This window comes from Heterodontus francisci, chromosome 20 (genome assembly GCF_036365525.1).
Source record: "Heterodontus francisci isolate sHetFra1 chromosome 20, sHetFra1.hap1, whole genome shotgun sequence".
NCBI lineage: Eukaryota > Metazoa > Chordata > Chondrichthyes > Heterodontiformes > Heterodontidae > Heterodontus > Heterodontus francisci.
Genome location: NC_090390.1, coordinates 14,088,611 through 14,115,209, shown reverse-complemented (window position 1 = coordinate 14,115,209; position 26,599 = coordinate 14,088,611). Strand labels below are relative to the sequence as shown.

General features: G+C 45.3%; 1 protein-coding gene across 1 annotated transcript in view; it reads left to right on the top strand.

Annotated features, from left to right (window-relative positions):
- Positions 1 to 988: 988 nt before the first annotated feature.
- vps26a (VPS26, retromer complex component A) overlaps positions 989 to 26,599 on the top strand; it is a 66,392-nt gene continuing 40,781 nt past the window's right edge. The window contains exon 1 of the mRNA XM_068052397.1: positions 989 to 1,067. Within this exon, the coding sequence (XP_067908498.1) occupies positions 1,065 to 1,067 (3 nt within the window). The 5' untranslated portion in view covers positions 989 to 1,064. The remainder of the gene's footprint in view (positions 1,068 to 26,599) is intronic.

Here is a 26,599-nt window from a genome sequence, read left to right as displayed (position 1 = left end):
GTTGATTTGTTTTCAGAGATCATTAGCATGGTGGTCAGGGAAGTGTTTCTTGATGTTGGCTATATGGACTTCCAAGAAAGCATGAGATAAGTTCGGCAAAAGATATTATCAGCAAAAATAAAAGCACACAGAAGTAACCATGTGACATGGATTGGAAATTGGTCGAGGGTTTGGAGACAAAGGACTGAATAAAGGAAACATTCTGACTGGCATGATGGAACGCGGTATTTCGCACTGGGTTCTCAGATTAACAGTGACGCAATGATTTCGGTGAAGGAATTTTAGATTTAGAGATACAGCACTGAAACAGGCCCTTCGGCCCACCGAGTCTGTGCCAACCATTAACCTCCCATTTATACTAATCCTACACTAATCCCATATTCCTATCACATCCTCACCTGTCCCTATATTCCCCTACCACCTACCTATACTAGGGGCAATTTATAATGGCTAATTCACCTATCAACCTGCAAGTCTTTTGGCTGTGGGAGGAAACCGGAGCACCCGGAGGAAACCCACGCAGACACAGGGAGAACTTGCAAACTCCACACAGGCAGTACCCGGAATTGAACCTGGGTCGATGGAGCTGTGAGGCTGCGGTGCTAAGCACTGTGCCACTGTGCCGCCCACAGAATGGAGAGGTGTATATATAAATTTGCAAAAATAATAAATCAGGAAGCACAGTAAATTGAGTCGATGGCAGCAGGAATTACAAAGAGATATATGCGCACGAAGTGAGTGGGCTAAATTGAGGGAAATGGAGCTTAATGTGGGGAAGTGTGAGGCAGATCAGTTAGATTCCAGTAAAAACCAATTGCAATCTCATGTAAATAGAGAGAACAGGAACTGTGGAGCTGCAAAGAACTTTACGTGAATAAGTACACATATGACTGAAAACCTAGTGTTGGGTTTAAAAAAAAAATCAAAAGGCGAGCTGGAATTTCCTCTGGCATCAGATTAGCCGTGCTCTGTCTCTTTAAGAGCGTGTCATGTGACAGAGCCAGTCCCTTTAATTGGGTCACGTGAGTGCGTGAAGCTGAGTGGAGGTAGAGTGCGGCAGAGAGATGGTGAGTGAGATGAGGGAGGGAGAGGGGGATTGAGGCTCAGCCCGGGGTGGGAAGAGGAAGACACACCGGCTAGGGGCTGCACAGGGAAGCCGCGGTCCTACCTGCGGCCTGTTCTCGGGGCCGCTCTTTCCCTCAAGTGCAGCAGCTCCATGTCATCCTGACAGGCCGGGGACAGAATGCAGGACCCGACCCACAGCCCTGTATTAATCCCAAACCAACCCCACTGTCCTGCTCTCTCCCCATAGCCCTGTATTAATCCCAAACCAACCCCACTGTCCTGCTCTCTCCCCATAGCCCTGTATCAATCCCAAACCAACCCCACTGTCCTGCTCTCTCCCCACAGCCCTGTATTAATCCCAAACCAACCCCACTGTCCTGCTCTCTCCCCACAGCCCTGTATCAATCCCAAACCAACCCCACTGTCCTGCTCTCTCCCCACAGCCCTGTATCAATCCCAAACCAACCCCACTGTCCTGCTCTCTCCCCACAGCCCTGTATCAATCCCAAACCAACCCCACTGTCCTGCTCTCTCCCCACAGCCCTGTATTAATCCCAAACCAACCCCACTGTCCTGCTCTCTCCCCACAGCCCTGTATCAATCCCAAACCAACCCCACTGTCCTGCTCTCTCCCCATAGCCCTGTATTAATCCCAAACCAACCCCACTGTCCTGCTCTCTCCCCACAGCCCTGTATCAATCCCAAACCAACCCCACTGTCCTGCTCTCTCCCCATAGCCCTGTATCAATCCCAAACCAACCCTACTGTCCTGCTCTCTCCCCATAGCCCTGTATTAATCCCAAACCAACCCCACTGTCCTGTATCAATCCCAAACCAACCCCACTGTCCTGCTCTCTCCCCACAGCCCTGTATCAATCCCAAACCAACCCCACTGTCCTGCTCTCTCCCCATAGCCCTGTATTAATCCCAAACCAACCCTACTGTCCTGCTCTCTCCCCACAGCCCTGTATCAATCCCAAACCAACCCCACTGTCCTGCTCTCTCCCCACAGCCCTGTATCAATCCCAAACCAACCCCACTGCCCTGCTCTCTCTCTCCCCATCGCCCTGCTCTCTCCCCATAGCCCTGTGTCAATGCCAAACCAACCCCACTGCCTTCCTCTCTCCCCATAGCCCTGTATATCAATCCCAAACCAACCCGACTGCCCTGCTCTCTCCCCATAGCCCTGCATCATTCCCAAACCAACCCCACTGCCCTGCTCTCTCTCCTTAGCCCTGTATCAATCCCAAACCAGCCCCACTGCCTTGCTTTCTCCCCATAGCCCTGTACCAAACCCAAACTAATCCCCCTGCCCCGCGCTCTCCCCATAGCCCTGCATCAATCCCAAACTAATCCCACTGCCCCCCCTTCTCCGCATAGACCACCAAACTGTAGTGGTGATGTTGGGAATGGCATTAAACAGGAAATTAGCGACGCATGCGATAAAGAAACATCTAATTATGGGTGTCTTTAATCTGTATATAGAATGGACAAATTAAATTGGTCACAATATCGTAAAGGAGGAATTCTTGGAGTGTATAATGGATGGTTTTCTGGACCAACATGTTGAGGAACCAACTAGATAACCGGCCATCCTAGACTGGGTATTGTGTAATGAGAGGGGACTAATTGACAGTCTAGTGGTGCGAGACCCCTTGGGGATGAGCGACCATAATATGATAGAGTTCTTCAAGATGGCGAGTGATGTAGTTGATTCTGAGACTAGGGTCCTGAATCTTAGTGGAGGAAACTATGAAGGTATGAGGCGCGAGTTGGCTATGACGGATTGGGAAACGTTACTTAAAGGGACGACAATGGAAAGGCAATGGCAAACATTCAAAGAGCACATGGATGAACTGCAACAATTGTTTATCCCTGTCCGGCACTAAAGTAAAATGGGAAAGGTAGCCAAACCATGGCTTACAAGAGAAATTAGAGATAGCATTAAATCCAAGGAAGAGGCATATAAATCTACCAGAAAAAACAACAGACCTGAGGATTGGGAGCAGTTTAGAATTCAGCAAAGGAGGACCAAGGGATTGATTTAAGAAGGCGAAAATAGAGTACGAGAGCAAGCTTGCGGGGTACATAAAAACGGACTGTAAAAGTTTCTGTAGGTATGTGAAGAGAAAATGATTGGTGAAGACAAATGTAGGTCCCTTACAGTCAGAAACAGGGGAATTTATTGTGGGGGACAAAGAAATGGCTGACCAACTAAATGCATACTTTGATTCTGTCTTCACAAAGGAGGACACAAATATCATACCAGGAATGTTGGGGAACACAGGGCTTAGTGAGAGAGAGGAACTGAAGGAATCAGTATTAGTAGAGAAATGGTGTTGGGCAAATTGATGGGATTGAAGACCGATAAATCCCCAGGGCCTGATGGTATGCATCCCAGAGTGTTTAAGGAAGTGGCCCTAGAAATAATGGATGTATTGGTTGTCATCTTCCAAGTTCTATAGACTCTGGAACAGTTCCTACAGATTGGAGGGTAGCTAATGTAACCCGACTATTTAAAAAAGGAGATAGAGAGAAAACCGGGAATTATAGACCAGTCAGCCTGACGTTGGTAGTGAGGAAAATTCTAGAGTCCATTATCAAAGATTTTATAGCAGAGCACTTGGAGAACAGTGGTAAAATCGGGCAGAGTCTCATGGATTTACGAAAGGGAAATCATGCTTGACAAATCTACTAGAATTCTTTGAGGATGTAACTAGTATAGTTGATGAGGGGTTGCCAGTGGATGTGGTTTATTTGGACTTTCAGAAGGCTTTTGACAAAGTCCCACATAAGAGATTAGCATGTAAAATTAAATTGCATGGGATTGGGTGTAGTGTATTGTGATGGATAGAAAATTGGTTGGCAGACAGGAAACAGAGTAGGGATAAATAGGTCTTTTTCTGAATGGCAGGCAGTGACTGGTGGGGTACCACAGGGATCGGTGCTAGGACCCCAGCTATTCGCAATGTACATTAATGATTTAGATGAGGGAACTAAATGTAATATCTCCAAATTTGCAGATGACACAAAACTGGGTGGGAGGGTGAGTTGTGAGGAGGACGCAGAGGCGCTTCAGGGTGATTTGGACAAGTTGTGAGTGGGCTAATGCATGGCAGATGCAGTATAATGTGGATAAATGTGAGGTGATCCACTTTGGTAGCAAAAACAGGAAGGCAGATTATTATCTGAACGGCTACAAACTGAGAGAGGGGAATATGCAACGAGACCTGGGTGTTCTTGTACACCAGTCGGTGAAGGTAAGCATGCAGGTGCAACAGGCAGCAAAAAAGGCAAATGGTATGTTGGCCTTCATAGCGAGAGGATTTGAGTACAGGAGCAGGGATGTCTTGCTGCAATTATACAGGGCCTTGGTGAGGCCACACCTGGAATATTGTGTGCAGTTTTGGTCTCCTTAACTGAGGAAGGATGTTCTTGCTATAGAGGGAGTGCAGCGAAGGTTTACCAGACTGATTCCTGGGATGGTGGGACAGACGTTTGAGGAGAGATTGAGTCGGTTAGGATTTCAGAAGAGTGAGGGGGGATCTCATAGAATCCTATAAAATTCTAACAGGATTTGACAGGGTAGATGCAGGAAGCTTGTTCCCGATGGTGGGGGAGTCCAGAACCAGGGGTCATAGTCTAAGGATACGGGGTAAACCTTTCAGGACTGAGATGAGGAGAAATTACTTCACCCAGAGACAGGTGAGCCTGTGGAATTTGCTACCACGGAAAGCAGTTGAGTCCAACACATTGTATGTTTTAAAGAAGGAGTTAAATATAGCTCTTGGGTCTAAAGGGATGAAAGGGTATGGGGCGAAAGTGAGAACAGGTTATTGAGTTGGATGATCAGCTGTGATCATAATGAATGGCGGAGCAGACTCGAAGGGCCGAGTGGCCTACTTCTGCTCCTATTCTCTATGTTTCTAATCCCACTGCCCTGCTCTCTCCCCATAGCCCTACATCAATTCCAAACTAACTCCTGCTCTCCCTCGCCCTGTATCAATCCCAAACTTATCCCACTGGCCCACTCTCTTCTCATCACCCTGTATCAGTACCATGCTAATCTCACTGCCATGCTTCCCATAGCCAATGAAGTTGGATGGATTGGTAAAGACTATCAAAGCGTCTGAAACCTTGTTTGTTTGCTGGTGGAAGCAGTTCTGGGTTTAAGTGCCCAGCTATGGACATGGGGAGTAATCCTGTGCAAAGTTCATATTGCTGATGGGCTGTATGTAACTGGAGGTGAGGATTGTACCATGTGGCATGCAGAGTCCGACTATAGATGTAGGCCGAAAAATCCTTTGAGATGATGCACAGATAGGGTTGGGACAGGCCGGTACAGACTGTGAAGGAACACTGCAGCCTTGGAGAGATAGGTGAGTAGGTTGTGAGCAGTGTGGACAATTGAAAAAAAAAATCATCCTTTGTGTTTGCTGCTGGCAAGGATAGTGTTTATTGCCCATCGCCATGTAACCTGAGAAGATGGTGGTGACCTGTCACCTTGAACTGTTATAAATGGTTTTAATGCGATTGAGCAACTTGCACACTATAGGGCAGATAATGGTCAACCCCATAGTTATGGGTCTGGAGTCATCTTATAGGCCAGACCTGGTACAGATGGAAGGTTTCCTTCCTAAAGGGGTATCAGTGTACCAGTTTGATTTTTTTTTACAACAAATCAGTCATTTCACTGATCCCAGCTTTTTAGTTCCAGATTTTTAAACAGAATTCACATTCTTTATCAGGAATGGTAGGATTTGATTTTGGCTTCAAATGATTGGGTAAGGTGTCTGCATTTGTAGCCCAATACATAACCACTACACTACAGTACCTAGTCTACCCAATGTGTGTGGCAGTAAGTGATGCTTAGGTTTGATCAGAAAGAAGCTATGAGCTTGGGGTGTTTAACACTGGGTTGATGGCAATATAGTAAACGATGGGGTTTGAGAGTATATTGGTACAGTAGAAAGGGAAGAGGGTGAGCTAGTATTGATGACAAGACCCAGAACAGCAGTGGCGGAAGAGCTGGGAAGGACTAAGGCACGTTTTTTAAAATTCATTCTTGGGATGTGAGCGTTGCTGACAAGGCAAGCATTTATTGTCTGTCCCTAATTGGCCTTGCGCAGGTGGTGGTAGCAGCCTTCTTGAACTGCTGTTGACCATACTGTGTAGGTACACCACAGTGATGCTGGGGAAGAAATTCCAGGATTTTGACCCAGCGACAGTGAAGGAATGGCAATCTAGTTCCAATTCAGGATGGTGTGTGTCTTGGAGGGCAACTTGGAAATGGTGGTTTTCCCATGCATTTGCCCTTGTTCTTCTAGTTGATAGAGGCTTTGGGTTTGGAAGGTGCTATCGAAGGAGGCTTGGTGCATTGCTGCAGTGCATCTTGTACATGCTATGCACTGCTGCCACTGTGTGTCAGTGGTGGAGGAAGTGAATGTTTAAGGTGGTGGGTGCCAATCAAATGGGCTGCTTTGTCCTGGGTGGTGTGAAACTTCCTGAGGGTTGGAGCTGTACTTATCCAGACAAGGGGAGATTATTCCCTCACACTCCTGATTTGTGCTTGGTAGATGGTGGACAGGCATTGGGGAGACAGGAAGTGAGTTACTCGCTGCAGAATTCCCAGGCCCTGATCTGCTCTTGTCGCCACATATTTATGTGGCTGGTCCAGTTAAGTTTTCGGTCAATGATAGTCCCAGGATGTTGATGGTAGGGTGTTCAGCAATGGTAAAGTTTTTGAATGTCAAAGGAAGATGGTTAGATTCTCTCCTTGTCCGAGGTGGTGTTACAACCCGGTGAGAAAGGTGTCTAGGTTCCCTCTCAGTCTTTACCTGGCCTTAGTGTAACAGGGTTTAATTTTAAACACATTATGTTTTTAGCTGCCCTTTGGTGAATCCTTGTTCACCACTTTCCAATTATAAGGCAAAGAAACCAGCACCAACAGGCTTTCTTAGGTTTAAAGAAGAAAGGCTGAAATTTATTAAACTTAAACTTTAATTCGGTTGACGCCTACGGATACACGACGCGCCGCACGCTAGCATGCATACCCAATATACGCATGCAAGTAGAGACAGAAAAGAGCAGAAGAAAAATAAAGTGGAAAAGTTTGAGGCAATATCTAAAGAGTTATTGTTATGGTTCTTCGAGCTCACTGCAGATTCCTTGATTGTAGGTAGATCTTGCTTTTTGTTGGGGCCCAGTTTTCTTCTTAAACCCTGTTCATTGTAGGAGACTTTTCTGTCTTGGGGTTCATATGTCTTCAGTGGATTCAGAGGCTTGTGAGAAAGAGATGGGAGCAGGCAGACAGGAGAGATCATCTCCGTCCAGGAGCATTCTGCTTTTTCCAAACTCTTTGTTCAAATTTAGAAAATCTCAGGTTGCCCAGCAGGTTAGTCATGTGACTAGCTGATTTGACCATGTCCGTTTGTGTATTCAGCCATCTTAGCAGTCAACCTGGAATGCGTGCTTCCCCACTTTCAGCATCTGGTGATCAAAAGTCCATTGTGGGTTGAATGTGTCAGGGAATGGTCCATTGTCCTTTCCAAGCACTGTCTGTTAATATGCAAATGTCTTTCCAGCCAAGATCTGGCGATGTTTTAAAGCAGGTCCTTTCTTCACTTCAACAGCAGTTTGAAATTTAATGTCCACGTGGTGAAATTAATATGCCTCATGCTTGGCAGGTGGGGGCCTGCATGACTGATGGTCATTGTCTGGCACCATTTTGAACACCATTTGGAAGAAGCACTGAGGGTGCCAAGGTCACAGAATGTACTCCTAGGTGGGGGAATTCAGTGTCCAACACCAAGAGTGGCTCGATAGCACCACTACTGGCCGAGTCCTGAATGACATCTGCTAGACTGGGCCTGTGACAGGTGGTGAGGGAGCCAACAAGAGGGGAAAAACATACTAGACCTTGACCGAATACTGTGTCCAGTTCTGGTCATCAGACTTTAGGAAGGATGTGAGGGTCCTTGAGAAGGTGCAGAGGAGATTTACCAGAATGGTGACAGGGATGGAGGATTTTAGTTGCAAGGTTAGGTTGGAAAAGCTGGGTGTGTTCTCCTTAGAACAAAGGAGATTGAGGGGAGATTTAGTAGAAGTGTACAAGATTATGACAAGGTCAGATAAGTTGCACAAGGAAAAACAGTTCCCATTAACAAATGGTACAAGGACTAGGGGACACAGATTCAAACTTTTGGGCAAAAGATGCAGGGAGAATATGAGGAAGCACTTTTTTAACGCAGCAGATGGTAATGATCTGGAACGCGCTGCCAACAAGGGTGGTGGAGGTGGAGCCAATCAGTGACTAAGAGGAAGTTGGATGACCACCTGAGAGAAATAGACTTGTAGACCTATGGGGATCAAGCTGGGGAGTGGGACTGACAGCACAGCTCAGTGGAGAGCTGGCAAGGACTCGATAGGCCGAATGGTCTCCTTCTGTGCTGTAAATGTCTATGACTCGCCAATCTACCTGTTGCAGATGCATCTGTCCATGGCAGTATTGACGAGTGACCACCACATAATCCTTGTGAAAACGAAGTCCCGCCTTCACACTGAGGATACTTTCCAATCATGTTGTGTGCTACCACCACTGTGCGAAATGGGACAGATTCAGAACAGATCTGGCAGCTCAAAACTGTCTGTTCTTCAGCAGAATCGTATACAGCCGCAATCTGTAACCTCGAGGCCTGGCATATTCCTCACTCGACCATTACCATCATGCTGGGGCACCAACCCTGGTTCTATAAAGAGTGCAGTTGAGCATGCCAGGAACAGCACCAGCCATACCTAAAAATGAATTGTCAACCTGGTGAAACTACAACGAAGGACTACATGCATACCGAACAGCGGAAGCAGCATGCAGTAGACTGAGCTAAGTGATCCCACAACCAACACATCAGATCTAAGCTCTGCAGTCCTGCCACATCCAGTCGTGAATGGTGGTGGACAATTAAACAGCTAACCGGAGGAGGATGCACCTCAAATAGCCTCATTTTCAATGATGGAGGAACCCAACACATCTGTGCAAATGATGAGGCTGAAGCATTTGTGACCATCTTCAGCCAGGAGTGCCGAGTGGATGATCCATCTTGGCCTCCTCCTGAGATCCCTAGCATCACAGATGCCAGTTTTCAGCTAATTCGATTCACTCCACACAATATGAAGAAATGGTTGAAGGCACTGGAGACTGCAAAGGCTATGGCTCCTAACAACATTCCAGCAATAGTACTGAAGACGTGTGCTGCAGTACTAGCTGCGCCCCAACCAAGCTGTTCCAGTTCATCTACAACACTGGCATCAATCCGGCAATGTGGAAAATTGCCCAGGTATGTCCTGTCCACAAAAAGCAGGACAAATCCAATCCAGCCAATTACCGCCCCATCAGTCTACTCTCGATCATCAGCAAAGTGATGGAAGGTGTCATGGATAGTGCTATCAGGAACAGTTAAACAGCAACAACCTGTTCACTACTCAGTTTAGGTTCCAGCAGGGTCACTCGGCTCCTGACCTCATTACAGCCTTGGTCCAAATGTAAACCAAAGAACTGAACTTAATAGGTGAGGTGAGAATGATTGCCCTTGATATCACTGTGGTATTTGACCAAGTGGGGCATCAAGGACCCTTAGCTAAATTGAAGTCAATGGGAATTGGGGAGGAAATCTCTCCACTGGTTGGAGTCATACCTAGCACAAAGGAAGATGGTTGTGGTTATTGGAGGCCAATCATGTCAGCCTCAGTCCATTGCTGCAGGGGTTCCTCAGTGTAGTGTCCTCCGCCCAACCATCATCTGCTGCTGCTTCAACGACCTTCCCTCCATCATAAGATCAGAAGTGGGTATGTTCATAGTACGATGTTCAGTACCATTTGCAACTCCTCAGATACTGAAGCAGTCTGTCCATATGCAGCAAGACCTGGACAATATTCAGGATGGGGCTGATAAGTGGTAACTAACATTGGCGCCACACAAGTACCAGACAATGATGATCTCCACTAAGAGAATCTAACCATCTCTACCACCTAGAAGGAAAAGGGCAGCAGATACATGGGAACACCACAATCTGCAAGTTCCCCTCCAAGTCATGCAGAAGCCTGACTTTGAACTATATCACCGTTCCTTCAGTCGCTGGATCAAAATCCTGAAATTCCCTTCCTAACCGCACTGTTGGTGCACCTACACCATGGACTGCAGCGATTCAAGGCAGCTCACCACCACCTTCTCAAGGGCAATTAGGGATGGGCCTTACCAGAGACTCCCTCATGCCATGAAATGAATTTTTAAAAAAAACTTGTGTGCCACCAATGCTGCTTGTCACTTATCCCAAGCCTGAATGTCCAGGTCCCGCAACATGCGGACATGGCCTGCTTCAGTATCTGAGGAGTTGTGAATGGTGCTAAACATTGTGAAATCATTAGTGAACATCCTCACTTCTGACGTGCTGGAGGGAAGGTTATTGATGAAGTAGCAGAAGATGGTTGGGCCTGGGACACTACCCTGAGGAACTCCTGCAGTGATGTCCTGGGGCTGAGATCGTTAACTCCTACAATCACTGCCATTTTCTTTTGTGCTAAGTGTGACTCCAGCCAGTGGAGAGTTTTTCCCCTTTATTCCCATTGATTTCAATTTTGCTCAGGCTCCTTGGTGTCACACTCGGCCAAATGGTGCGATGATGTTAAGGGCAGTCACGCTCGCCTCACTCTGGAATTCAGCTCTTTTGTCCATGGGCTGGATTTTACACTGGGCGGGCAGGAGCTGACCACTAACATAAAGGTCGTTGGCGAACACGCTTCCGCCCAGCCCGGGGGTCCGACCCGCATTTTACGGGTCCCCGGGCTTTAACTGTTGAGAGGCGGGACTTTCACCTACTGGAGGGATGACGTCCCCCCCACATTGAGCTGCTGGCCAATCATTGGGCCAGGAGCTCTTAGTCCCAGCAGCGCCACCGGGTGCGGTGGCCATTGGCTAATGGACAGCCTTTCACGTCTCCCAGACGCCCGCGTGCCATGAGTAAAATACCAGTGGAGGTGGGTGAAGGCAGCTAAGTGGCCACTCAAGGGCCTTGATTGGCCTGAGGTGGGCGGCCCGTTTCTCGCTCCCCACTGGCCCATGTAAAGGCTCACAGCCACTCCCTCCCACCATCCAGCTCGCTGGGGTGGCATAAAATTCCGGCCCATGTTTGGACCAAGGCTGTAATTGGGTCTGGAGCTGAGTGACCCTGGCTGAAGCCAAACTGAGCACTAATGAGCAGGATGTTGGTGAGTAAGCGCTGCTTGATATCACCGTCAACGATATCTTCTATCACAATTCTTATGATTGAGAGTAGACTGATGAGGCGGTTATTGGCCAGTTTGAATTTGTCTTGCTTTTTGTGGACTGTGATGCCAGTGTTGTACTGGAACAGTTTGACTAAGGGGGCAGCTAGTTCTGGAGCATGAATCTTCAGTACTACAGCTGGGATGTTGTCGGGGGCCCATAGCCTTTGCTGCATCCAGTGCCTTCAGTAGTTTCTTTGTCAGGTGGAGGGAATCTGGCATCTGTGATGATGGGAACTTTAGGAGGAGGCTGAGATGGAGGAGGCTGAGATGGATCATCCACTTGGCGCTGAAGGTGGCTGTAAATGCTTCATCCTTGTCTTTTGCACTGACGTACTGGGCTCCCCCATCGTTGAGGGAGTTTTTCTGGAACCTCCTTTTCTGTTTAGTTGTTTAATTATCCACCATTCATGACTGGATGTGGCAGGAATGCAGAGTTTTGATATGATCCATTGGTTTTGGGATCACTTAGCCCTGTCTATTGCATGCTGCTTACACTGTTTAGACTGTTTTACACTGTCCTGTGTTGTAGCTTCATCAGATTGGCACCTTATTTTTAGGTATGCCTGGTGTTGCTCCTGGCATGTTCTGCTGCACTCCTCGTTGAGCAGGGTTCATCCCCTGGCATGATGGTAATGGTAGAGTGAATATGCCGGGCCATGAGGCCTTGACAGATGGCAGGGGGACCTCTGGTCTGGAGAGGCACTTGGTGCACACAAGAACGCAAGAAATAGGAGCAGAAGTATGCCATATGACCCATTGAGCCTGCTCCACCATTCAATACGATCATGGCTGATCGTGTGCTTCAATTCCACTTTCTTGCTCGTTCCCTATATCCCTTGATTCCCTGCGAGACCAAAAATCTATCTATCAAACTACGGTTGAATACAGTTCTGCTGCTGATGGCCCGCAGTGCATCATGGATGTGCAATTTTGAGCTGCTAGATCTGTTCTGAATCTAACCCATTTAACACAAAGATTGTGTCGTGTGGCACTATGAAGAATGTCCTCAGTGCGAAGATGGGACTTTATTTCCACAAGGACTGTGCCATGGTCACTCTCACCAATACGGTCATGGACAGATGCAGCTGCGACAGGTAAATTGGTGAAGATGAGGTCAAGTAGGTTCTACCCTCTTGGTTTTCAGACTACCTGCTACTGTCTGAGTCTTGCAGCTGTGTCCTTCAGGACTTGGCCTGCTGGTCAGAAGTGGTGCTGCTGAGCAGCTTTTGGTGATGGACATTGAACTCCCCCACCCAGAGTATATTCTGTACTTCTGCCATCCTCAATGCTCTTCCAATGGTATTCAAAATGGAGAGGTACTGATTCATCCGCCAAGGTGGTGGGGATGGGGGGTGGTGGTGGTAGGTGCTAATCAGCAGGAGATTTCCTTGCCCATGTTTGACGATGACTCCAGACTGCATGGCAACGTGGAGGACTCCCAGGGCAATTCCCTCCTAACTGTATACCACTGTGCCGCTACCTCTGGTGGGTCTGCCATGCCGGTGGGACAGGACATACCCAGGGATGATGATGGAAGCGTCTGGGACATTGGATGCAAGGTCTGATTTGGTGAATAATGACTGTCAGGCAGTTGCTTGACTAGCCTGTGGGACAGCTCTCCCAATTTTGGCACAAGTCCCCAGATGTTCATGAGCAGGACTTTGCAGAGTCGACTGGGCGTGCATTTGCCGTTTCCGTGCCTAGATCAATGCCGGGTGGTCTGTCTGCTTTTATTTTTATACTTTTCTGTAATGGTTTGATACAACTGAGTGGTTTGCTAGGCCATTTCAGATGCAGTTAAGAGTCAACCACATTGTTGTGGGTCTAGAGTCACATGAAGACCAGACTGGCTAAGGACAGCAGATTTCCTTCTCTGATGAATATTAGTGAACCAGATGGTTTTTTATGACAATTTGGTAGTTTCATGACCATTATTAATGAAACTTGCTTTTTATTACAGATTTATTAATTGAATTTAAATTTCCCTAGCTGCCATGGTGAGATTTGAACTCATGTTTCTGGAGCAGTAATCTGAGCCTTTGGATTACTAATCCAGTAAGATTACAACAATGCTACCATTCCTTGACAAATTGCAGGGGTCCTTCGGTCTGGAGAAGCACTTAGTGCATGCAGGAAACTGAGGCCTGGGGCTGCCTTTACAAAATCATAAGTCAACCTAAGGCTGATTGTACATGTCATAAGACTGAAAGTGTAGGCATGCTCCTTCTGCACTGTGTCAGCTGAATTCCCTCTCTTCGTCGCTTGGGGTGGTGGGCAGATGTTGCAGTGTGTGACAGCTCCCAGACTTGGACAAGAGTGTCAAGGAGAAATATATCCCACTGAAGAGCAAGTGCAAACTAGCCAGTAGTGATACACCATGGATGAATGAAGAAATAAGGGCAAAATTGAAACTAAAGATAAAGGCGTACACAGACAACAAAGGAGAAGATGACAGATGGGAATATGAAAAAGGTAGGATAGAAGTTTGGGCCAAAAAAAATTAGGCTGAGAAACAACAAAGTTAACTTATCCAGAAATGTATTCAACTGACACATAAATAACAAAAGAAATGTCACAATTGGGATAGGGCCATAGAATCATAGAAAGTTTAAGGCACAGAAAGAGGCCACTTGGCCCATCGTGTCCGTGCCAGCCAAAAAACGATCCACCCATTCTAATCCCACCTTCCAGCATTTGGTCCGTAGCCCTGCAGATTACGGCATTTAAGGTGCATATTCAGACTCCTTTTAAATGAGTTGAGGGTTTCGGCCTCAACTACCCTTTCAGGCAGTGAGTTCCAGACCCCCTCCACCCTCTGGGTGAAAAAACTTTTCCTCATCTCCCCTGTAAATCTTCTACTGATCACTTTAAATCTATGCCCCCTCATCACTGATCTCTCTGCTAAGGTGAATAGACCCTTCACCTCCACTCTATCCAGGCTGCTCAAAATTTTGTACATTTGAATCATATCTCCCCTCCGCCTTCTCTGTTCCAACTAGGAACATAGTAATATAGGAGCAGGAGTAGGCCATTCAGCCCATTGAACCTGCCGTGCCATTCAATATCATCATGGCTGATAATCCACTTCAATGCCTTTTTCCCACACTATCCCCATATTGCCTTCTGTCATTTGTATTTAGGAATTTGTCAATCTCTGCTTTAAGCATAATGACTGAGCTTCCACGGCCCTCTGGGGTAGAGAATTCCAAAGATTCACAACCCTCTGAGTAAAAAAGTTTCTCCCTATCTCTGTCCTAAGTGGCTTCCCCCTTATTTTGAAATTGTGTCCCCTGGTTCTAGACTCCCCAACCAGGGGAAACATCTTAGCTGCATCTACCCTGTCTATCCCTTTAAGTATTTAGTAGGTTTCATGAGATCACCTCTCATTTTTCGAAATTCCAGAGAATACAAGCCTAGTTTCCCCAATCTCTCTCCATAGGACAGTCCCGCCATCTGGGGAACAAGTCTGGTGAACCTTTTTTGCATTCCCTCTATGGCAATAATATCCTCCCTAAGGTAAAGGGACCAAAACTGCACACAGTACTCCAACTGCAGTCTAACCAAGGTTCTATACAATTGAAGCAAGACTTCACTACTCCACTAAGGGTGGTACTATAAGCTCACAAAATGGCAGAAATATTGAGTAATTACTTTGCCTATTTACCAGAAAGACTAACAAAGTGGGTATGAGATTAGAAGTAAAGATCAAAAAAAGTAAGTATATTTAAGATTGATTCCAGAGATGAGGGGTTTCTCTTAAGAGAGATTGAGCAGTTTATGTCTTTACGCTCTAAAGTTTAGAAGAATGAGAGGAGATCTAATTGAGGTATACAAGATGATTAAGGGGATTGACAAAGTAGGCATAGAGAAGATGTTTCCTCTTGTGGGGCAATCTAGAAAAAGAGGTTGTAATTTTAGGATAAGGGGTAGCAGATTTAAAACAGATGAGAAATTACTTCTCTCAAAGGGTCGTGAGTCTGTGAAATTCACTACCCCAGAGTGCAGTGGATGCTGGGACATTGAGTAAATTTAAGGAGGAGATAGACAGATTTTTAATTAGTAATGGGTTGAAGGGTTATGGAGAACGGGCAGGAAAGTGGAGTTGAGGTCGAGATGAGATCAGCCATGATCGTATTGAACAGGCTTGAGGGGCTGAATTGCCTACTCCTCCTAGTTCTTCTCTTATATTTGATAAACTAGCCAAATTTAGAAATGATAAAACCCTGGGTCTGATGGATTGCATCCATGCAGATTAAGAAGTTAGGGAAGAGATCGCGGAGGCACTACAAATAAGTTATTTAGAAAAGGGAAAAGTTCCAGAAGACTGGACAGCTTATATGAATCAGTTAGTTTAATGTCAGTGGTAGGAAAGATAATGGATTCCATACTCAAAACATCTGAACAACATCTGGAAATCAAATATAATGAATAGTCAGCCTGGATTATTAAAGGGAAGGTCATGCTTGACCAACTTTACTGAATTCTTTGAAGATATAACAGGACAGACAAAGGTAATATAGGTGTAATTTATTTGGATATTCAAAAGGCCTTTTAAGGTATTGCATAATAGACTTGTGACGAAAGTTAGAATATGTGGAGCCAGGAGACGAGTAACCTGCCTACAAAACAGAAAACAGAAGTAGGGGTTAAAGGTAGTTCCTCAGACTGGCAAAAAGTAGGAACTGGTGTTTCACAAGGATCAGTGCAGGGGACACTGTTGCTCACTATCTACATAAACAATTTTGACCGGAATCAGAAGTACAATTGCAAAATTTGTGGATGACACCAAATTGGGGAGTGTAGTTAATAGGAGGATAGTGACAAAATGCAGGAAAACTTGAATAAACTTGTAGAATGGGCATGTAATTAGCAAATGAACTCCAGTATCGATAAGTGTGAGGTGGTGCACTTTTTCTTTATTCGTTCATGGGATGTGGGCGTCGCTGGCAAAGCCAGCATTTATTGCCGATCCTTAATTGTCCTTGGGAAGGTGGTGGTGACCACTTTCTTGAACTGCTGCAGTCCACATGGTGTAGGTGCACCCACAGTGCTGTTAGGGAGGGAGTTCCAGGATTTTGACCCAGCGACAGTGAATGAAAGATGATGTATTTCCAAGTTAGGATGGTATGTGACTTGGAGGGGAACTGGTGGTGTTCGGTAGGAGGAATAAGAAGACAATATCCTTCTTGAAAAATAAGTGTCTAAATGGAAAAGAGGGATCTGGGGGGGATTCAGGTACATAAATCGCTAAACAAAGTGACAAGGTTAATAAGGCCGTGAAAGAAAGCAAACCGAACACTGGCATTCATTTCTAGAGGGATAAATTGAAAAGCTGACGTTTAGTTTAGAGATACAGCACTGAAACAGGCCCTTCTGCCCACCGAGTCTGTGCCAACCATCAACAACCCATTTATACTAATCCTACACTAATCCCATATTCCTACCACATCCCCACCTGTCCCTATATTTCCCTACCACCTACCTATACTAGGGGCAATTGCTAATGGCCAATTTACCTATCAACCTGCAAGTCTTTGGCATGTGGGAGGAAACCGGAGCATCCGGAGGAAACCCACGTAGTCACAGGGAGAACTTGCAAACTCCACACAGGCAGTACCCAGAATTGAACCCGGGTCGCTGGAGCTGTGAGGCTGCGGTGCTAACCACTGCACCGCCCCGGTACAGTGTTAAACTTTTATAGAACATTGCTTAGACCACGCTTGGAGAACTGAGTGCAGCTCTGGATTCCATATAAGGATGTAAAGGCACTGGAGAAGTTGCAAAAAAGATTTACTAGGATGATACTGCTATTGGGTATGACTATCAGGACAGACTGAACAGGATAGGGCTCTTTTTCTGTGGAAAAGAAAAGACTGAGGAGTGGCCTGATAGCCATCATTAAGGTTATGAAAGGGTGTGATAGGTTAGTTGCAGAGATGTTTCCATTTTTGGGGTGGTAACAGAACTAGGGGCCATAAATATAAGGTGGTCACTAATAAATCAGTAGTTAATTCAGGCAAAATGAATTTACCCAGAGAGTAATTAGATTATGCAGGGATATAGAGTGTTTTTAAAAATTCATTCATGGGATGTGGGCGACGCTGGTCAGGCCAGCATTTATTGCCCATCCCTAATTGCCCTTGAGAAGGTGGCAGTGAGCTGCCTTCTTGAACCACTGCAGTCCATTTGAGGTAGGTATACCCACAGTGCTGTTAGGAAGGGAGTTCCAGGATTTTAACCCAGCGACAGTGAAGGAACAGCGATATAATTCCAAGTCAGGATGGTGTGTGGCTTGGAGGGGAACTTGCAGGTGATGGTGTTCCCATGTATTTGCTGCCCTTGTCCTTCTAGTTGGTAGAGGTTGCGGGTTTGGAAGGTGCTGTCTAAGGAGCCTTGGTACATTGCCGCAGTGCATCTTGTAGATGGTACACACTGCTGCCACTGTGCGTCGGTGGTGGAGGGAGTGAATGGCACCCCATCTACAAACAATCAAGCGGGCTGCTTTGTCTTGGATGGTGTCGAGCTTTTTGAGTGTTGTTGGAGCTGCACCTATCCAGGCACGTGGAGAGTATTCCATCACATTCCTGACTTGTGCCTTGTAGATGGTGGACAGGCTGTGGGGAGTCAGGAGCTGAGTTACTCGCCGCAGGATTCCTAACCTCTAACCTGCTCTTGTAGCCACGATATTTATATGGCTACTTCAGTTCAGTTTCAGGTCAATGGTCGCCCCTAGGATGTTGATAGTGGGGGATTCAGCGATGGTAATGCCGTTGAATGTCAAGGGGGGCTGGTTAGATTCTCTCTTGTTGGAGATGGTCATTGCCTGACACTTGTGTGAGGCGAATGTTACTTGCCACTTATCAGCCCAAGCCTGGATATTGTCCAGGTCTTGCTGCATTGCTACACGGACTGCTTCAGTATCTGAGGAGTTACGAATGGTGCTGAACATTGTGCAATCATCAGCGAACATCCCCACTTCTGACCTGATGATTGAAGGAAGGTCATTGATGAAGCAGCTGAAGATGGTTGGGCCTAGTACACTACCCTGAGGAACTCCTGCAGTGATGTCCTGGAGCTCAGATGATTGACCTCCAACAACCACAACCATCTTCCTTTGCGCTAGGTATGACTCCAACCAGCGGAGGGTTTTCCCCCTGATTCCCATTGACCTCAGTTTTGCTCGGGCTCCTTGATGCCATACCCGGTCAAATGCTGCCTTGATGTCAAGGGTAGTCACTCTCACCTCACCTCTTGCGTTTAGTGGGACTAACTGAATTGCTCTTTGAAAGGGCTGGCACAGATTTGAAGAGCTGAATGGTCATCTTCTGTGCTGCAGCTGCACTCATCGCGGCAAGTGGAATGTGTTCCATCACAGTAGTGACTTGTGTCTTGTAGACGGTGGAGAGCTTTGGGAGTCAGGTGAGTTACCACAGAATTCCCAGCCTCTGACCTTCTCTCGTAAACACAGCATTTATGTGGCTGGTCCAGTTCAGTTTCTGGTGAATGGTGAACCCAGGGGGAGGGAGGTTTAGCAATGGTAATGCCATTGAATGTTAGAGGGAGGTGGTTAGTGGAGAGTTTACCCCAATCCCCATTGACTTCACTTTTACTCGGACTCTTTTTGGTGCCACACTCGGTCAAGCTCTGCCTTGATGTCAAGGGCAATTGCTCCAGCCTCTAGAATTCACACATTTTATCCATGTTTGGACCAAGATTGTGATGAGATCTGGTGCAGCACGGTCTTGGCAGAACCCAAACTTGAGCATTGGTGAGTCAGGTGCTTGATAGCACTGTTGATGGCTCCTTCCAACACTGATCATTGGGAGTAGGCTAATGGGGCAGTAACTGTGAATATAGAACTGTTAAGAGTGAAAGCAGAGGTCCTGGTAGGTGGTGTAGGAATTGGAGGCATCTGGCAGAATTGGCTATCCAAGGCCCCAAACACTCCTTTCAGGTGAAGCAGCGATTAACTTGTACTTTCAATTTAGTATACTGTATTCGCTGCTCACAATGCGATATCCTCGACATTGGGGAGATCACTAATTTCGGAGCATGACTGGCCCCCTTTTTTATTTTCCGTTTTCTTTTTTCTTATTTTGTATTGTTTCATTAATTTTTTTACCTTGTGCCTGCCCACTTTTTTTTTCATGTTTGTGCTTTTGGCCAGGGCTGCTCATTATTCTGTCATTTATCTGTACTAAGGCTTTGTCTTTCACCACACCATTAACATACCCTTTGCCTTTGCTTCATGACCTTGTCAGTTATTCTCTGTGACTCTGTCCTATCAACACCTTCCCTATTGTTATCCTTTGCCCCACCCCTGCCTTATTTGCTTAAAATCTATTACATTTCTAACCTTTCCCAGTTCTGATGAAGGGTCACTGACCTGAACCGTTAACTCTGCTTCTTTCTCCACAGACCTGCTGAGTATTTCCAGCATTTTTTGTTATTTCAAATTCCCACCTAGTTTTGTGTCAACAGCAAAGTTGGAAATATTACATTTGGTCCCCACATGAAATCATTGATATTGATTGTGAATAGCTGGGGCCCAAGCACTGATCTTTGCAGTACCCTACTAGTCACAGCCTGATGACCCATTTGTTCCTACTCTCTGTTTTCTGACTGTTAACCAGTTCTCAATCCATGCCAGTATATTACCCCCAATCCCATGTGCTCTAATTTTGCTTCCTAACCTCCTGTGTGGGACCTTATCGAAAACATTCTGAAAATCTAAATACACCATCTCCACTGGTTTCCTCCGTATCTATTCTACTAGTTACATTCTCAAAAAACTCCCAACAGCTTTGTCAAGCATAATTTCCCTTTCATAAATCCATGTTAACTCTGCCAAATCCTACCATTATTTTCTAAGTGTCCAGTTATCCTTTAGAATAGATTCTAGCATTTTCCCTACTACTGATGTCATGCTAACAGCTCTGTAGTTCCCCATTTTCTCTCTCCCTCCTTTCTTAAATAGTGGGATTACATTTGCTACCTTCCAATCTTCAGGAACCACTCCAGAATCTATAGAATTTTGGAAGATGATCAATGCATCCACTATCTCTACTGCCACCTCTTTCAACACTCTGGGATATAGATCATCAGGTCCAAGAGTTTTATCAGCTTTCATTTCCATAAATTTCCCCAGTACTACTGCTTTACTAATACTAATTTCTTTCAGTTTCTCATTCTCACTAGTTCCTTGGTTCTCTAGTATTTCTGGAGGTTTCTCTGAAGACAGACACAAAGGATTTATTTAGTTTCTCTGCCATTTCCTTTCTCGCCATGATAAATTCCCCTGTCTCTGTCTATAATGGGCCCACATTTGCCTTTTTACATACCATAGAAGCTTTTACAGTCCGTTTTTGTTTCTTGCTAGTTTACTTTCATATTCTGTTTTCTGTTATCAATTTCTTGCTCCTCATTTGCTGAATTCTGAAATGCTCCCAATCCTCAGACTTGCTACATTTTTGGCAACTTTTTCAGCCTCTTCCTTTGATCTAATACAGTCTTTAACTTCTCTTGTTAGCCATGCTTGGATCACTTTTCCTGCTGGACTTTTGTGCCCGAGGAATGTAAATTTGTTGTAAACCATGTATTAATTTTTTAAATGCGAGCCATTGCCTGTCTGCTGTCATACTTTCTAGTGTAATTTCCAAATATACCACAGCCAACTTGCTTCTCATACATTCGTAGTTTCCTTTGTTTAGATTTAAGACCCTAGTTTCGGGTTGAACTACATCACCTTTGAACTTAAAGTAACATTCTATCATAATTATGGTCACTTTTTCCCTAAAGGCTCCTTTACAGTGAGATTATTAATTCGCCCTTTCTCATTGCACAATACCAGATCTAAAATAGCCCATTCGCTAGTTGGTTCCTCAACAAACTGTTCTAGAAAACCATTTCATGTGTGTTCCAAGAATTCGTCCTCCACAGCGTTAATGCTAATTAGGTTTACCCAGTCTATATGGAGATTGAATTCCCCCATGATTACTGTATTACTGTTGCTACATGCACCTCTAATGACCTGATTTATACCGTGCTCTATATTATCACTACTGTTTGGCCTATAAACAACTCCTACCAATGTTTTCTGCCTCTCTCTGTTTCTTAGCTCCACCCAAACTGATTCTACATCTTGATCTTTCGATTTAAGATCCTGTCTCTAATACTGGTCTCATCCTTTATTAACAGTGCTACCCCACCTCCTTACCTTTTTGCCTGTCCTTCCTAAATGTGGAATATTACCCTATTATTTTTACACCTCTCTGAGATTTGCCTACATATCTGCTCCTCTATCTCTCCCTGACTGTTGGGAGGCCTGTAATACACTCCCAGCCAGGTGATTGCCCCTTTTTGTTTTTAAGTTCTACCCATATGGCCTCATTTGAGGAACCTTCTAAGATATCATCCCTCCTTACTGCAGTAATTGACTCCTTGATCAATAGTGCAATGCCACCTCCTCTTTTACCCCCTCCCCTATCATGCCTGAAGATTCTATACCCTGGAATATTGAGCTGCCAGTCCTGCCCTTCCCTCAACCATGTCTCTGTGATAGCAATAATATCATGCCATGTGCTAATCAATGCCCTCAATTCATCTGCTTACTAGTAAGGCTCTGTGCATTAAAATAGATGCAATCCAGCCTTGCATTTTTCACTTTTGCCTTACAGGTCTATATTTGCTCTGCCTAGAAGAATGACTCTGTTTCTCTTCTTCACTCCCTACTGTAACTCCACTCTGTATCCCATCCCCCTGCCACATTAGTTTAAACCCCCCTCAACAGCACTAGCAAACCTCCCAGCCAGGATGTTGGTCCCATTCCGATTCAGGTGCAACCCGTCCAACTTGTACAGGTCTCACCTTTGCCAGAAACAGACCCAGTGATCCAGGAAACTAAAGCCTTCCCTCCTGCATCATCTCCTCAGCCACACATTCATCTGCTCTATCTTCCTATTCCTATACGCACTAGCACGTGGCAGTGGGAGTAATTCAGAGATTGCAACCTTTGAGGTCCTGCTTTTTAATCTGCTACCTCGCTCCCTAAATTCTTGTTGCAGGACCTCATCCATCTTTCTGCCTATGTCATTGGTACCAATGTGTACCACGACCTCTGACTGTTCACCCTCTCCCTTCAGAATATCCTGCAGTCGCTCCAAGACATCCTTGCTAAACGTGCTATCCACAACGTCCTCAGCATTGCGGATGCTCCACAGTGAGTTCATCCGCAGCTGCAGCTGCGCAGTGCGGTCAGCTCGTAGATCCAGCTGGACACACTTCCTGCACACATGGTCACCAGGGACACTGATTTCCCACATAGCGCAGGAGGAGCATGCCACAGGGCTGAGCTTTCCTGCCATGACTTAGCCTTAGATTAAGCTCCTTAGTTACTCCCTTTAATTTAGAGTACCAATTACGATAGGGACCTTATTCTACTCCAAACACTACCTCCTACAATCTAAATTTCCTACCTTTACTTTTACTTTGGCTATCAAAAGTAGTAAAAAGAGGGTAGAAATATCCACCTGTTCCTACTTACCAATTAGCTGCCTCCCCTTGCAACGCGTCGCTTTCTGAACTGTGACATCAGTCCTGAAACACACTCGCTGAGTCTGAGTGTATGCCTCTTTTATGTCAATGGAACTCCTGCTCGCCAGTGCCTGTCTCCTCGCAGGTCTGCCTCGGTCTCGCTCATAGGCAATAGGCAATTAAAGGCATAGATTCACGAGGATGATGACGAATAGGGTACTATAATTACAAGGAGGGGATTGCGATATTGGGATTATTTCCACTGGAATAGAGAAGACCAAAAGGAAATTTGAGGTTTGTAAAGTTCAGAATAATTCTGATCGTGTATAGGGAAAGATTTCCTTTGGTGTTTGAGTGATGGCTAATGTTAGAAATGTCTCTTCACTGAGGGTCGTTGGAGCATGGAATGCTTTGCCACACAAAGCGGTTGAGGCAGAGACCTTTTAAGGGAAAAATTAGCTAAACATTTGAATTTGAGAACATGTCATGTTTTTGGAATTTTAGCCATTTCTCCACTGGATTTAAGCAGTTGCAGCTGAAGGGTGGGTTTTAAAAGCAATTTATTCACACCTTGAAGAAAGACACAGACGAGGTTGTTAAATGCTAATTGTCCAGATATTGCAATACTTCCACCCCCCCCCCCCCCCCTCCCAAGACTGAAAATGTAAGCGACTCATTAGCCTGCCTTGGTAATCGATACTTCACACCCATTGTGTTGGGAAGTTCCTGATCCTAAGGGTTGTCTGGCGTAGGTCTTGCCCTTGTGTGTACTGAAGATAAAATAAGGACAGGAACACTCTCAGACAAATCAGGATTTTTAAACACAAAACTGTGAGGACAAGTGTTCACTAGATTCAGAATCTTAGAATGAAGGAGGGCAGTTCTGTTCAATTCCAGTAAGACAGCTCACTGGGGAAATGGTTACCTATGTTGGTTCCTAGTTAAGCAATACCTCGATATTAAAATTCTCGTCCTTGTCCATGACCTCGCCCTTCCCATCGCTCTAATCTTCTCCAGCCCTACAACTCTCAGAAATCTACGCTCCTCCATTTCTGGCCACTTGAGCCATCCCTGATTTGAATCATTGGCAGCAGCTGAGGCTCTAAGCTCTGAAATTCCCTCCTTAAGCCTCTCTTCCCTCTTTTACTCCTTAAAACCTACCTCTATGATCAAGTATCTCCTTATGCAACTCGGTGTCATATTTTGTTTTATAATGCTCCTGTGAAGTGTGTTGGCTTGTTTTACTATGGTAAAGGTACTATATTAATAGAAGTTATGAAAGAAAGCATGTATCAATTCCCATCTGGCTTCATTTTACCTGTCGTTTTCTTAATCAGCTAGCAGAAGGATTGAGAGGCACATGGAGAGGCCTGTGCTACACGCACATCCACTTGAGATCACCCAAGGGGGTTGTATTGTTGATCCCCGAGTTATTCCATTGTATGTTGGATAACTTGGATATTGGACAATGTGGGCGTGCTGGTGAACATAAGACAAGTAGTACCAGTGTATCCAAGATGATAGCTAACATTGGATGTGAATTTGTAATAATACAGGACTTTGAGGAGGGAGATGCACAGTGGGATTAGTGTTGGGCTGTATTAGCAAAGGGGCAGCAAGTGTGCTACGATAAATGGCCGCCTGTGCTGCAAACGTCCTTGGCTCTTGCTGCAGACTGGATTCTAGTTAACGGTCACCGTGAGCGTGTAGTTGAGACTGAGCGCTCTTGGAAGGAGTAATGTGTGATAACAAGTGATCTATTTAAGGCAGTAAAGTTGAAAGCGACTTCCTGTTTGAGAGACTGGGCCAAACAGTAAATGTGACATGTTTCTGAGGGATCACTTCAATGGGGTTACTGGAACTTTGACTGTAAATGCAAGTGAGCACTTGGTGAATCAAGTAATTATGTTAATAGAACAGGCATTTGAAGGGCCTAACTATAAAGGCAGCTGCACAGCAAGATTTAAGATGTAGTAAGACAGTAAGGGGAATAAGAAAAGTGATGGGCAGAGAAATCAAGAGCCAGAATCAAACAGGGACACAATGAAAAATATTGGGAAGAGGGCAAGTAATGTTAAAAAGACGAGCCTTAAGGCTTTGTGCCTTAACGGTGGAGCATTTGCAATAAAGTGGATGAATTAATCGCGTAAATAGATGTAAACGGGTATGATATAGTCAGGATTACGGAGACATGGCTGCAGGGTGACCAGGGATGGGAAATGAACATCCAGGGATATTCAGTATTTAGGGAGGACAGACAAAAAGCAAAAGGCGGTGGAGTTACATTGCTGGTTAAAGAGGAAACTAATGCAATAGTGAGGAAAGATATTAGCTCTGACGATGTGGAATCTGTATGGGTAGAGCTGAGAAACACTAAGGGGCAAAAAACGTTAGTGGGAGTTGTATATAGACCCCCAAACTGTGGTGGTGATGCTTGGAATGGCATTAAACAGGAAATTAGAGATGCATGCGATCAAGGAACATCTGTAATTATGGGTGTCTTTAATCTGCATATAAATTGGGCAAATCAAATATAGTCACAATACCGTAGAGGAGGAATTCTTGGAGTATATACGGGATCGTTTTCTGGACCAATACATTGAGGAACCAACTGGAGAATAGGCCATCCTAGACTGGGTATTGTGTAATGAGAGGAATAATTGACAATCTAGTGGTGCGAGACCCCTTGGGGACGAGTGACCATAATATGATAGAATTCTTCATCAAGGTGGAGAGTGACGTCGTTGATTCTTGAGACAAGGGTCCTGAATCTTGGTAAACTGCGAAGATATGAGGTGCGGGTTGGCCATGATGGATTGGGAAACGTTACTTAAAGGGATGACGGTGGATAGGCAATAAAGAGCGCATGGATGAACTGCAACAATTGTTTATCCCTGTCTGGCACAAAAGTAAAACGGGAAAGGTAGCCAAAACATGGCTTATAAGGGAAATTTAAGATAGCATTAGATCCAAGGAATAGACATATAAATAAACAGACCTGAGGATTGGGAGCAGTTAAGAATTCAGCAAAGGAGGACCAAGGGATTGATTTGAGAAGGCGAAAATAGAGCACGAGAGTAAGCTTGCGGGGAACATAAAAACTGATTGTAAAAGTTTCTATAGGTATGTGAAGAGAAAAAGATTGGTGAAGACAAATGTAGGTCCCTTACAGTCAGAAACAGGGGAATTTATTATGGGGAACAAAGAAATGGCTGACCAACTAAATGCATACTTTGGTTCTGTCTTCACAAAGGAGGACACAAATATCATACCAGGAATGTTGGGGAACACAGGGCTTAGTGAGAGAGAGGAACTGAAGGAAATCAGTATTAGTAGAGAAATGGTGTTGGGGAAATTGATGGGATTGAAGACCGATAAATCCCCAGGGTCTGATAATCTACATCCCAGAGTGTTTAAGGAAGTGGCACTAGAAATAGTGGATACATTGGTGGTCATGTTCCAAGATTCTATAGACTCTGGAACAGTTCCTACAGATTGGAGGGTAGCTAATGTAACCCCACTATTTAAAAAGGGAGGTAGAGAGAAAGCAGGGAATTATAGACCAGTCCGCCTGACATCGGTAGTGAGGAAAATTCTAGAGTTCATTATCAAAGATTTTGTAGCAGAGCACTTGGAGAACAGTGGTAGAATCGGACAGAGTCAGCATGGATTTACGAAAGGG